Source organism: Chelmon rostratus, chromosome 3, assembly GCF_017976325.1.
Source record: "Chelmon rostratus isolate fCheRos1 chromosome 3, fCheRos1.pri, whole genome shotgun sequence".
NCBI classification, from domain to species: domain Eukaryota; kingdom Metazoa; phylum Chordata; class Actinopteri; order Chaetodontiformes; family Chaetodontidae; genus Chelmon; species Chelmon rostratus.
Window position 1 is genome coordinate 14,117,724 of NC_055660.1, and position 14,353 is coordinate 14,132,076.

Below are 14,353 nucleotides of genomic sequence, written 5' to 3' on the forward strand. Positions count from 1 at the left end.
AGTCTGGATGTGGAGGGGGGTTTACATTACAGCAACACCTGGTCTGTGAGTAAAACTGGAGCATATTGGAGGGTGGATGGTATGATTTCTTTGCATGTGTTGCACTTGTATGTTTTAGAATTTGAATGAGATTAGACTTTTGGGTCATGTTGGCTAGATCCTCTTGATAAAACCAGATTAAACTCATAATAATGTGAATTTGGATGTAAGTTTAGAACAAAATGAAGCTGTAGGACAAGGTTGAGAGTAAATTAATCAGTACTAGGTCTTGATAATGATACAAGAATATATACCTGCTTTCCTCTTCCTCTCCTACTTATCTCAATATCTTACCAGAAAAACTTCTATTATCTCTTATCTCTTTTTCTTTCTACATGTGTGTCAAACTGGTTCTCATTAACTTGTGTCTCAGACCTTTAGTGCAGACTTTCCATCCTCCTGCACCAAATCAGTGAGGAAAGACTTTGTTTTAAGATAAGAAAAGGCACATAAATCATAGCCCATACCTGACCTACATGCACACACACACATGCACACACACATTCATATGCATACAATAAATAATACAGGATTCCATCAACTCAATCCCTTCTGAGAGCATCAAAGCAAGAGAAGACGATGAGCAATTTCCTCTATATGTGTGTGTGTGTGCGTGCAAAGTGGAGAATCTGTGTAATCTCTGTGAGGGTTTTGTGTTTATACCTGAAATACCCAGACAATAAATGGGCCCACTAATGCAGAGGCGGAGGACACACACCCAAACAAACTGTCTGGTGGGCACAGACAGGAAGTAGAGGAGGAGAAAAGAGAGTCTGAAGAGAAGAAGAACGTGATCCTTCTCTGATCTGGTGGCTCAGCAGTGGCAATAACATTGTGCCTGAAAATACACACTGTAGGACACTGTTAACAGGATTCACGCAAAAATCTGTTTTACTGCCAGGTGTAAAATGAAACTTCTTGCACAGATCTTTGACGTTAGAACATTGAATGATGCGTGGATCCAGGGTTTGGGTCCTCAGCATCTGTGTGATTTATACGGGCCGCAGTCGGCAGGAAAAGGGAGAGCAGGGCCTTTGACTGCAGGGATCCTCCCTTATCTGACAAGGGAGAACAGATCATAGACAGCTGGAGATGGATGGGGAACACATGGGAGGGGATAAGACTGTTCACGCCAGAGAGGAAGAGAGAGCGAGCTAGGGGAAGGTCACTGTTCTCGTTTTTTTTCCAAGGCTTCAAGGTGAGGAGAGAGTGACCCCTCTGTGTGTGTGTGAGCCTGCGTTGCTCATCCTTTCCCCATTTGAAACAGTACACTGTTTTTGTAATGACTAAATCTGTTTGTGCTTTTGTTCTGTCAATCTGCCCCTAAAAGCCTCTGCTTGAATCACATTTGATATCTTTCAAGCTATCTTCTTGTCAGTTTCATACATTGCCAAGAATTTAAGTGTCGACCTAGGTGAAATAAGCACGGTATCAAAATAAAAAGAATGGATAGACACAACATAAAAGTGACACTTTAACTGATAAAAGTGCAGCAGGCTTTTCTTTTGATCTGTTTGGAGGTGCTTTGCCACTGCAGGCTGCTTTGCTCTTCTGTCATTTTTGGCCCCACAGCGCTGTTCGGTATCCTATTTCCCTATATCATTAAATCAGGTTGACAGTGCTATGTAGACGAAAATCTTTACAGTAGTTACTCTCATGAATGTAGTAAAAACTACACTCATTAAGCAGGAAAGTAGAGTAAAGCTGTGATTATTTTATATTTTTTGCACAGGAATCCTCAATATTTAAAGATTATTAAAATGACGGATGTGTTGTTTTCGAAGGAAACTCCCACACATGGACGGCAGCTCTCCCTGAGAAATCCTGAGAATTTGTTTCAGCAGGGTTTATGATGTTAGTCTGCCCTCTGCTGGAGAGAGGAGAAATTACAACAGCACACAGGCACAGGAGTTTTGTGCCAGTAATGTGTCATCCGAAGAAAAAAACGGTTTGATTTGACAAAAATAAAATAATTTCTGTACATTTTTTATCTTTATATCACGACATTTAACTTTAAATACAGAACACGTAGTACAGTTTAAATTTTCCAAAGACAATAATAGAAAAAAATAATAATTATATGGACTTCTCAAAATTAGGCAACAGCAAACATTACATTACTTTTATGTGTAGTTTATTTTAATTTAATGAGAAACTCATTGAGATAAAGATCTATTTTACAAGAGAAAACATGCATATATACAACATCATCATCAGGAAGCAATCATCACACACACACAGAAGTTAAGCAGTCACAAATATTAAAAATATTACAGAGTGTAATCTCAAACTCCCTCAAAGTCATGAAAGTCTCTGAGTGTGAGGCAGTGAGGTGCAGAATACTGGACACCAGCATTCCCCAGTTCAGTGTGGGCCTCAAAATTACGTAATATGTCAAGGACGGTCCCAAAAATCTCTGGTCCTCTGGGTTCTTTTAATGAAGCAATAGGAGAAGCTGTTCAGTCCAAAAATATCAGTTTTATTTTAACATCAATAGAATGTGCAAGGTTACAGAGCTCTGGGTCTCGACTTAACCTTTCCCTGATCCACAACAGAGTTGGGTCAGTTCACGAAGTCTGACACACTACCTCTCCCTGACCCAGTATTTTATAGACAGAACATGAGGAAATGCTGAAACAGTCGTTGGCTCCTCCTCATTGCCGTTGGCTTCAGCAATGTGTCCTCTGCTTGGTTATCTTTGAGAATCCAACGTCACCGGCCCAGCAACCTGTTTGCAAGGACAAATCTAGAGACACCCTTATCCCTGACGCCAACCTGTTTTATCTTAAGTCGAGGGCTCCAAGATGTCCCCCATGCCAAGCCTCTATCTCAAAACCTCCTGTTCTAGGTTACACTGGCCTTAGATAAATTTTGCACACAAAGAATCACTCCTCGTCTAAATCACTTCTATGAATAATAAAGGAAAAGCTAACCCAGGAGGAGTATAATTTCTGTTGATTGTTCAGTCACACAATCCATCAGCAGAAAATATGAATAAGATCAACATATCAGGATCCAACTATCATTAACGTAAGCATATGCATGTAATCTATTAGCAGAATATATGAGTGTAATCAAACTTATCAAAGTATAGGAATATGACCCAAATATCCCTCAATTAATATGCATTATGCGCTGCTTACTCATCACGCTTTCTGAAAGTCGTGCTGCTAATGTAGCGTCAGCCTTTATGCTGCTTTGAACGGAGTCATGTGGAGGTGTGGCTGTGATGTGGTGCACCTGCAGACCAGCTGAGCACCTGTCTCTTCATAGAATGTGCATGAATGCAGAAAATAATAAAGTGGCACAATGAATGTATCCAAAAGTAATTGAGTAAAAGCGGTGGCATTCCTCTAAAAATCTCCTCAGGTAAGACTAAAAAGTGTGCATTACAACAACTACGACAAGTACAATTTCTCAAGTACAAATAATGCAGTAAATATAACTTGTTACTACACAACTCTGTTGATAGCAAGGTGTTTTATGGTTCAAATCCTTTCATCTGTTTTGCCATTTAAAAAAAGCAAGATGCTTCCAAGTTGTCTGCAAACCCATAATAAATATGCTTAGTGTTCATTTGTTTTAAATTTGTGTCAGATTCATGTTGCCATAGTATCACTTCTACTATCCAAATATAAAGGACAGGGTCAACCCACCATCAAAAAGTCCAAATTCAGTCCTGGTAAACTTGAAGTTCAGCATTTAGATTCTGGCTGTCTGCTCCTCTGCCAGTAGCTAGTCATCTGTGGGATGCTGGTCGTTGTCACAGCGATCACTTTTGAAAGGCTGCAGGCGCTCAGAGGATGCAAGGGGTCGACAATGAACATGGTCTTTTCCGGAGGGTCGGTTGGAGAGACGCTCAGGTGTTTTAGGCACATACCCAGGTAGACGTCTTCAATGTACAAAGGTTTAATCTGAGGAGAGACTCCCAGGATCTTCCCAGGCAGGTCCAAGGACATGACGTAGGACATGCCCAGGGGATATGGGGGGTACTCTGGCTCGGCAATCACATCTCTCGGTATGTAGAACTTGTTGAATGGGTTTCTTAAAACCGGGCTGTGCCACCACACCAAACCCGTCATGTAGTTTTGCTTGGCCGTGCTGGGATCCAGCAACAGTTTAACCAAATTCTGGACATGGAGTAACATGTCTGAGTCAATCTTTATGACATAGGAGGCCTTGACACAGTGCGCAGCCAGCCACTCCAGCATCATCATGGTCTTGATGGTCAGATTGCGGTAGCTGTCCTGGAAGTTACTCTGGATCAGGTCACGGTGCTGCAGGTTCTCCTGTTTGAGCTTCTCCTGCTGCTGATGTGCATCAGCTCCTCCAGGCAGGCCCAGAATGAAGAGGGTCTCAACCAGCTGACCGAGAACCAGTTTCTCATTTCCCCATGTCCTCCGGATTGCGTCCCGAGCCGCCACGTCACTGGGTGCAACCGGAACCATCAGGACCAGGAAAGGGGTTGTGCTCTTACATGTCGGCGTGTCATCCAGGATGAATTTGTAGTTTCGGGGATAGGCCACATGATACGGACCAGGATCCTCCCATTGTAGTTCTACTGCTGCTGCTGCTGCTGCTGCTGCTGATGGTCCTGCTACTCTTCTGTGACCTGGAGCATCCCACCTCCCTGATTTCCCGTCAAAGTAGAGATATACAAGGAAGAACAACACTGCTCCCAGGATGCAGGTAAAGATGTGTTTTAAGAGTGTCCTCCCGCTCTCCATTATAACTACACAGAAAAGAGAATCACATTATCACATGACAGCAGCACTTTTCTCAGCAAATTCAGAAAAAACAGCAACACGCAACACAATAATCATATTTGAGAAAAAAAGACAATTTTATGCTTTAAAAATGTAATTACAAAAGCTAATTGTGCAAGCTAATTGTACAACCTGACAAAATGTTCTTTAGACTTGCTGTACCTGAGCAGAGTGGGCACGATTGGTCGCCCTGTACCCAGAGTCTTAGGTTCTGCGGGGTTGGCAACACATCGTATGTCGCCCCTATCAGAAATTTAATGCGGCCTTCCTCCATATTCCACAGGTCCCTCCAACTAAGTTTCCTCTTCTCAACACCTTCCCAATTCAACCCTTGTCCCTGTTTGGCCTGACCAACTGCTTTTGCCGCCCCTTTACAACTCCTCCTGCCTACGCACCTGTTCCACTACAAGCTTTCTTTTCTCCTTTAGACCTGCTTTGTTCCACACTGGTTTGCCTGGGCCAAGCCCCAAGCCTCCCCGGCCAAATTGAACATTTCCTACTATTTCTGCATGCCTGAGAGCTGCCTTTGCCTCCTCCACTGCTGCCCTTGGGTTCCATTTCCTCCCCCTAGTAGGATTCGGAACCACATTAAGTGGTAGTAGTGTTTATCTGTATCATTTGAAAAGTTTTCATACTCTCTCCAGTACGATATCTTAGTCTGGATATCAATACCAACAGTATATTTTTCAATATGCTACTATGAGTAATACATCAGGTTTTTTTCTACTGTACAAGACCCTCCCTCAAAACTAAAAAAAACCCTTAAAACTAAATGCAATAAAACACACTATGAAAGTAAATTACTGCAGCAACAAACAGGTATGCTCTCAGGTGTCATGAATCTTGTCCATGCATCAGTATTTTCACTGAAATGTCATCGCTGCCTGTCTTAGAATCATATTCAAGTGTGTGATTACTGGACTGCATTTAGTGACAGTGAAAATGTATTGCTTTCAGTCAAAGAAAGTACATATTTCCACACGTCTGGCATCCTTTTCAGTGTTTAACATGGATAGTTAATGAGACTTTTGCCTGAGTGTGAGCCCATCATGGCAAGCCAAATGCATGAATGCTGTTGAAGAAATTCTTCTTGTGGATTTGAGAGTGCTAATTCTCTGAAGAATTACAAACACGGTGTGAGACGGATCAGATCTCTTTTACTTCATGCAACACGGAGAGAAGACCAGGCCAAAGCGTTCTCTGCCAAACTTTCAGAGCATTCACCTTATATAGTGAAAGAACAAAGGATGACAAGTTGCTAGACTCATAATATACAAATGGCAAGATTGACCATTCCCTAGAAGACTTCCTCAATCAAGCATTTGTTCAGTGTTAACCAAATGGCCCTGATCTTGTAAGGAATGTTATCTGTCAGTTGGCCTTTAGTGACCCTCATTTAACAATCGAACAACTGTGGTACAGAGAATCTTAAAAGAGTCGACAGAGAGTTAATCTCCCACATTGCCAGTACAAATATTCTGTCCCAGCTCAGACAAAAAAACTATAGCACAAAGATAGAAACAGGCCTCCCATCCATCATTCCTCCACAAATATTCTGCTCCTGCTCAGACAACACATTTCAGCACAAAGATAGATGCAGGCCATCCATTTTCCACCACTCAACACAATGAGAATACCAGTGACTCAAGGGGCTGCTTAACCAGATTCAGTGGTTTCTTGCTAAGGTCAGTCAACATCACACATGCTCTAACACTACCAAACTAAGTAAATATCAAATGGTCTGAGAGGGAGAGACGGCACCTCATTATCAACCCATTTTTAACACATTTTAGCAATTTCACTCAACATTCTGGTGATTGTTACACTTGCATTGAAAATCTGTGGGAAACACATCGATGTCAACAAAGTTAATTTAAACACAAGATACTTGTGCTCAAAAAGAGGATTCATTATCAGTGAAGAACCTTGGACCCCTAATCTGTTTCTATACACAACAAAGAGCAGTGGAAACCTCCCTTCAACGGTGCTTCGTCTACTTAGGTTCTGCGGGGTTGGCAACACATCGTGTGTCGCCCCTATCAGAAATTTAATGCGGCCTTCCTCCATATTCCACAGGTCCCTCCAACTAAGTTTAGTCTTCTCAACACTTTCCCAATTCAACCATTATCCCTGTTTGGCCTGACCAACTGCTTCCCCCCCCCCCTTAACAACTCCTCCTGCCTACGCACCTGTTCCACTACAAGCTTTCTTTTCTCCTTTAGACCTGCTTTGTTCCACACTGGTTTGCCTGGGCCAAGCCCCAAGCCTCCCCAGCCAAACTGAACATTTCCTACTATTTCTGCATGCCTGAGAGCTGCCTCTGCCTCCTCCACTGCTGCCCTTGGGTTCCATTTCCTCCCTCTAGTCGGATTCGGAACCACATTAATAACTAACATGTCCTTACTCCCCAATAACAAAAGTTCTGTCCTAACCTTAGTGCATTTAAACACTTCTGTTAGACTGGACACTGGCAGCTGAAGCCTCCCTTTCCCATACAAAGCTACATTGCTTAAACACCTGGGAGCACCTAACCATGTCCTAATATAAGAGCTAACTAGCCTTTCCATTCTCTCTGCTATAGATAATGGGACTTCATATACTGGCATTGGCCACATGAACCCAGGATACAAGCTAAACTGCAAACACCACAACCTCAGTTTTCCTGAGAGCCCAGATTTATCTATGCCGTCCTAGACTTAAGACTTAAGTTGCCCTCCTTTTTCTTGATTAAACAAGCCCTTCACAAAATTAAAGGGCTTCCAAAAACTATGGTTTTCTACCTGTCTCTGGACTTCATCAGACTGATTTGACTGACTTCTCAAGAAATACTGGTCGATGCGGCCACTCTGCCCTTCCACCACTTAACACTTCCTCTTTCCCTGATGAGTTCTAAGGCCTTGGATTGATGTTATTTTCTGCCAGCCACATAGACAAACTTCAAACTTCTTATCCTTCTTATCCATGGCGGTATCCTCTGCTGCACAACTTTTGCTCTCCTTAGTTGCCTTCACTGTCACCTGAGTACTGCTACCTCTGGCCCTAAGAGATGGGTCCATGCCCCCATCCCTCACTGAGTCATGTATCCAAGGCATAGTCATATCCATTATCCTGTTCATTACCATGCAATCCACCTTTGAGTCATCTTCCACCCCTGCTCTCGCTGACTCTTGGGGTATTTTCCTTATATTGGTTGTAGCTAAGTCTGGTTGCAGCAAGGCTAGGTCTTGCCACTTCTGTCATGGTTGCTAGCCCATACCAGCACCTGTGGGATCTTTTCCCTCCTGTCGGCTGTCTTTCCAAGCAGTCACATGGTCTTTCCCTTGTTGTCAGCTGCTCTATTCACAACCGTGACTAGTAAAGCTAGTTGTGAGTTAATTTAAACACAAGATACTTGTGCTCAAAAAGAGGATTCATTCTCAGTGAAGAACCTTGGACCCCTAATCTGTCTCTATACATGCCAAAGAGCAGTGATTCCTAACACTTCTCTGGGGGTCATCAGGTGGAAACCTTCCTTCAACAGTGTTTCGTCTACTTTGTCCCACAACACCTCCAGGAGGCTAGGCGGTGAACTCCGGCATCCCAGAGTCACCCCCCCAGTGCCAGTTCACACTGCTCCTACACAATCCAAACAGCACTGCCACATTCAACTGACCCAGGCCTGTTTAGGAGATGCTCCAGGTAGTGACCAGTACTGATGCTACCATTTAGTTAATGCTAATGCTAACCGCCAACTGCTAAGAAGAACAGAAGAAGACAATACAGCTAGATTCACCTATACTGTTAATGTTAACTGCTAAGTGCCAATGCTAACTGCTAAATGCCAATGCTAACTGCTAAGATACTACCATCGCATTAGCTATTGTTAACTGCTACAATGCTACCACAGGCCTAGATGCCACATGTAACTGCCAAGTGCCGCACTACCATCGCCTGTTTAAGTGGTATCATTGTGGTACTATGGTGGCGCGTGCAGAGTTTTTGTGTTTTTCGTCGTGTGAGTCACAGTGTTTTTGTTCGTCTTCGTTGCGTTTACCTGTCTTCAAGCACAAGTACAGTCGGGAGTTTCTGCTAAATGTTGACAGGACCAGTTTTCACAAGTTAAACCCCATGCAAGAAGAAGAGCTACGAGACTGCAGTCTGCTCCGGAGGCCTGCTACACAACCGACCCCCAGTCCTGCGCCTCACCCACAGTGGAGGTGACACAAGTAGCGTCAGAGGAAACAGAGGTGGGGTAAACGCAGAGGTATCCGAGCCAGGCTCGCTAGCCCACACAAGCCGGCTATCCCCACCATCATGCTGGCCAATGTACGACAATAAACTGGACTACCTACGCCTTCTACGGACAACAACAGAAGAAGTTCACGGAAACTTGGCTCAACAACAGCGTTACAGACCACGCCATTCAGCTCGAGCGGCTAACCTGCTGTTGAGCAGACAGAGCTCTCGCTGAGGAAGGTAAGACACGCAGCAGGGGACTCTGTGTTTACATCAACAATGATTGGTGCCGTGACGCTGCTGTGATCTGCAAACACTGCTCACTACTGGTGGAGTTTATGGTCATAAAATGCCGACACACACGCACACACACACACACACCCCTGGTTCGGGTAGGGGGTAGAAAGTAGAGGTAGAGCACTACCTCAAAGCACTAGAAAAATGGACAGATGTGGCCCACTGGCTGCCACTTAAGGATGCCTGAGTTGTGGGCTGGGTCCGGTTTTACTTGCCAGGATGTGGACCAAGGTCTGGACTTTGAGACGCCCTGGTCTAGACCAATGAATCAACAAGGAGCACCTTCCCTGTTTCACAAAAAGAGCTAAATCACTGTTGAATGACAGTCAACAGTCGCAAATAAAACCCAATCAGAAGTGTTCATTTTCCCATCACTTTGATCACTATGCTAGCGGTTTCCCCCTGCTTCCAGTCTCTCTGCTAAGCTAGGCAAAAAAGCTCCTGGACATATATGTGCAAGTCTTGTAAGCCTTGCCGCAGTCCCTGACTCCACTCTAGCATGTACAACATCAAATTCTCTGATGATTCACATCCTGTGAAGCTCTGCCAGACAGTACTAGTCCCAGTTTCAACAAGATCCTTGTTGACAGAGAAACATCAAACGCTCTCACAAAGCCCTGAGTTGTCCTTCTTGAGGGCTCATCCAGGATTTGAACGTGAAACAACATGCAATTAGACTGCATTTAGCTTTTTGATTGCCTTTTTCTTTCAACAAAATGCTAGCAAGAAGACAAAAGGCAGGAGAAACCTGCTGGAGCTGCAACTGTGGCACGTCCCTGTGTGTTGTGATGTTGTAAAAAAAATAACTAAAGCTGGGCATACACTGTACAAGTTTTGAAGTGTTGGTTAATTCCAACTCCTACTGTACGTGGAAATCGCCTGCGATATAAAGCCAGAGTTCACGATTGCTGTGCTCACACTGCTCGGCCCATCGGACCCTGAACCCATGGACCGTTGTCAATAAAGATTTGTTAAAAAGCTCTTTGTATGAGTCAGAGACGACTGAGTCTGAAGTGTGCTAACATGCTATCAAGGCAGAAGCGTGCTGCCTTGAGAATCTCTGCGATTCTGTGCATCAGACAGGCATGCATGCTGTTGCCACAGGAGCTGATCGTTCCTCGCTCCCCTTGTACACTGAACGGCAAACGACGCCCAACAAAATTTAAAAAATCAGGTCAAAAAGGGTTCAAATTGTACAGTGTATGCCCAGCTTTAGTGTTAAAGCTATATTGTTTCCCTGAAGAATGATTAAATCTATATAAATAAATCTGGAACAACAGTTACGTGAACTTAAAAATATCGCAAAGCATAAAGGAGAAAGGACGTCTGAGGTTTGTTCTGTTGTCTGTGTTCGAGTTCGACCGTTCGAGTTCTAGCTTCAGGTGGATGCCGGCTGGCAGCTCGCTCCTACAGCCTGATGGCAAAGAACTGTTTGACAAACAAGCCCCACATTCCACTATGCCACTATGGGCCAATCGCGGTAGAGTTTTCTGTGATGATGCAGCCAGTGTCAAAGGAGAGAAAGGTGTAGAACACAGGACAAAAAGTATTGTATGAAGGGATTATGTTATACGTGCTGACATCGCTAAATGAAGTCCATTCATTTTGCATTTGAGCAAAAAAACAGACAGATTTGAATCAACACACACCCTCCTCTAACCTCCCTTCATTGATCTCTCCTTCCTTTCTACTGTTTCCTGGATCTATCACCAGTTAATCACTGCTTTTCTAACTGGAGCTGGTTTCTGATTGGTTGAGAGGTGACAGGAGGGAACTTCCTCGCTGCAGTGTGTGTGTGAGTGAGTGTGATATGGTCTGACATTAGACCACAGCCTCAGCAGTGTATGAGGAACAATTAACCTATTTTTATTCTGCAGACAGACAAATTCTAGCATTTTGAAAACATTTATTATTTGACTGATAATTACAAATTTTACAACACACTCTTAACACATATTACCAAGTTGGAATATATAACTTTTGTTAAAACTATGATAATTAGGCCTACGCAGTAGCTGCAGTCTAAACCCATCTAATCCAGGCTCTTGGTGCAGACATGACTCTAGTAATACTTGCAAACCTACATTACATGATTGAGCACACATAGCAGACAGCATTTTTCCAGCATTTCAGCGTGTTAAAAGTTGCTTTCAACAGTTTTCAAAAAAAAAAAAAAAGTGTTTCAGCGTTTTAAAAAATTCCAGCTTTCTCATTACCGTAACTTGCCTTTTACCTGTCCGCGTCCCTGTGAAGAAGCACGTGCTGTCTCCGCTGGCTTTTCCCCTCTGTGGTGAAACTCTCGGCAGAGCAGAGATCGCATTAGCGCAGTCGAGATCCGAGACGGACCCTTCAGACCACAGTCTGCGGACACCGCAGTGCTCACCTGCGCAGCAGACTGAACACCACCCACCGGCATAAGCCCCTCACTTCCCTGTTGCCCTGCCTGCCTGTGGAACCCAATCAGCCCCCGACTTCCGGCGCAGCCAAGTGAAATTATTTAATGGTCATTATTTGGAGCCAGAATAATCAATCAGTTAGAAAATTAATCCGCAACTCTTTTGATAATCGATGAATCGTTTTTTTTTCTTGGCAAAAATGCCAACATTAATTTGGTTCCAGCTCTTAAGAATAGGAATTAAATGGACCTCTGTGTCTAAAACACAAACATTTCGTTTTCCCCAAGGCAAATCAAATTCATTTCAGGCCTGAAACTAGATATCGTATTTATTTTTATTATTTTTGACAGCAAATGTACAGTAGCTGCACCAGAGGAATCTGCTCATATCCAAACTCCATCCTTCACGCTATGATTAAAGCATTAAGTTACGCTCTGTTTTAAAATTTCATTTCCTCAAATTTCCTGGATTGAATTTGGTCCTAATTACAGGGCGATGGAGACATATTTATGTTCTTTCATATGTTCTTAGAGTTTATGGGAGTTTATAATATGCTGTTGATTTCCATTGTGATTTCCTTGAAGGAAACGCTCAATTTAAAGTAAATATGCATTCATTATAGACAAGCAGAGTCAAACTGCTCATGTGTGTCAACATATCTGACCAATAAAGTTGATTCTAATTCTGATTCTATTTTGATTCATTTATTATTGGAGGCTTAATTTTTTAAATATATTTTTAATTTTATTTTTGAAAGTTTACCAATTGAACAAATTTTAAGTATAATTAGTGCTGAATTAGTTCTTAGAAAAGAAAGCGTTTCAAGGTGTGTTCGATCTGAAGGGTTATATTTCATTCAGAAGTGGATCATTAGAGGCAATTACAATTTAGTGATTTGTCTGCTTACTAAAAAAACCCCATTAAATTCACATCAAATCCATTAAATCAGAAAAAGATCATTGTCGTAAGATATTAGAGATATTATACAACTCCTACAAGTCAAATGAGGGAATTTTGAGAAATGAGGGAAAAAAAACTTTGCATTGAGTTCAAACTCGTTTCTCAATAGATATTTATGTTAAAAGCAGCTGTGCAGCTGTGTGCACCTGTCCTACAGTCCTCTGTGGGTTTCGATGCAGGTATTTGATAAAGACACAAACAAAATGATTTGTGTGTGTCTCCATACCAATTAATTTATTAATCAACTTAATTAAATTAGACTTTTGATTAGCTAAAACATCACTAGAGTTATCTTAAATGCATGTTTTGACTGGTCACAAATACAGTGCGGCTTGTCTTCTAATCCTAATCCCAAACACATTTACATATTAGACCAAACAAAAAAAATGAATAAAACTGAAATGCAGCATCTGATGTGCAAAAACACCCTTACTGCTAAAAGCTGAAACAGTTGTTTGTATCTGCATCACACCCTGCTGTGTGCCAACTGTATAAGGAATAATTCATTTATGCATTGACATGGTGGCTAACCTGCAAGGCCTCGGAGTCCTTCACACTTTGCATGCTTTATGTTGGGAGACTATAGCCAGGAGGCAGATTGGGCGTGATTCATTGGCTGATCAACATATTCTTTGATTCATTCAAGTGAGGACTGACCAGAAGAAGAAATTTTACACATCATACAACACATACACTGAATGCATGAAATCAAAGTAAAGACAAACTTCCAAATTCAAAATAGATTCCTAAAGATGGATTTTATTGATTATGTCAGCCAAGCACCCTTTTAGGTTTGATTCAGACAGTTTACAGTGTAATATACAGACAGATGTATAACAGATGTCTCACAGAGTATAGAAGGAAACTATATCCGGAGTGTAAAAACTGCTTAAAAATAAAAAGGTACATCTTGAATAATGAGCTAAATGGCAACATAATTTTGGATTTCTGTTTGGCTGCATCGGAGGGAATGTGTGCAAATGTGAAGGAAATATCAACTCACTGTCATATCTGCTGTTTCTCAGGTGTGCTATGTCTTGGAAAGTTTTTCCCTCTGAGTGTGCATCACTCACACAGTGGCACAGTGATCTGCGTGAAATGAAGAAATGTAAACAAACTACGTATCTGTGACAGTGTCTGTCAAGAGATACATCTCATCGTTCCCAAAAAGGTGCCCTCGCTTATTCAGAGGCAGCAGTGATGGTGAGTCATTGTGCGCGACTACCATCACTGCTACCTCTGAAAAAGCTCTACAAGTTGAAATTGAGCTTTTAGAGGTGTAAATATTCTCACGTTCCTATTTACTGTATATCTACAGTACACTGAATCCCTCAGAAAAGTCACCGCAAAGTTTTAAAATATATTTGAAATGGTCCAAAGTCTGTGATGATGTCCTGTTCTGACACCAGTCCAGTTTTAGCCTTGCACCAGTGATGATCGCTCTGTGCTCTGTGTATTCTTCATGATGAGTCACTGCAGGAGGCAGCTCTTAGTAGTTATTTCTTTGTTGACAGTATTGAACAAGCCTCCCTTGCCCATCCCAATTCAAGACCATGGAACAATTAAAGTAATAGCATAGACACGAACAGAGAAATAGACTTCCGTGTAGGAAAACGTCCTTCCTGAGCTGATTATTTAGGACTTATTGTGTTCCTTTCTGTTTGGAAGAGCATGCAGAAA

The 14,353-nt window shown here is 42.4% G+C and overlaps 1 protein-coding gene across 1 annotated transcript; it reads right to left on the reverse strand.

The window, feature by feature from the left end:
- Positions 1–3,734: 3,734 nt before the first annotated feature.
- Positions 3,735–4,766, reverse strand: LOC121604692 (beta-1,3-galactosyltransferase 5-like). Its single transcript, XM_041934267.1, has one exon. The coding sequence runs from the start codon at positions 4,764–4,766 to the stop codon at positions 3,735–3,737; it is 1,032 nt and encodes a 343-aa protein (XP_041790201.1).
- Between the last annotated feature and the right edge of the window lie 9,587 nt (positions 4,767–14,353).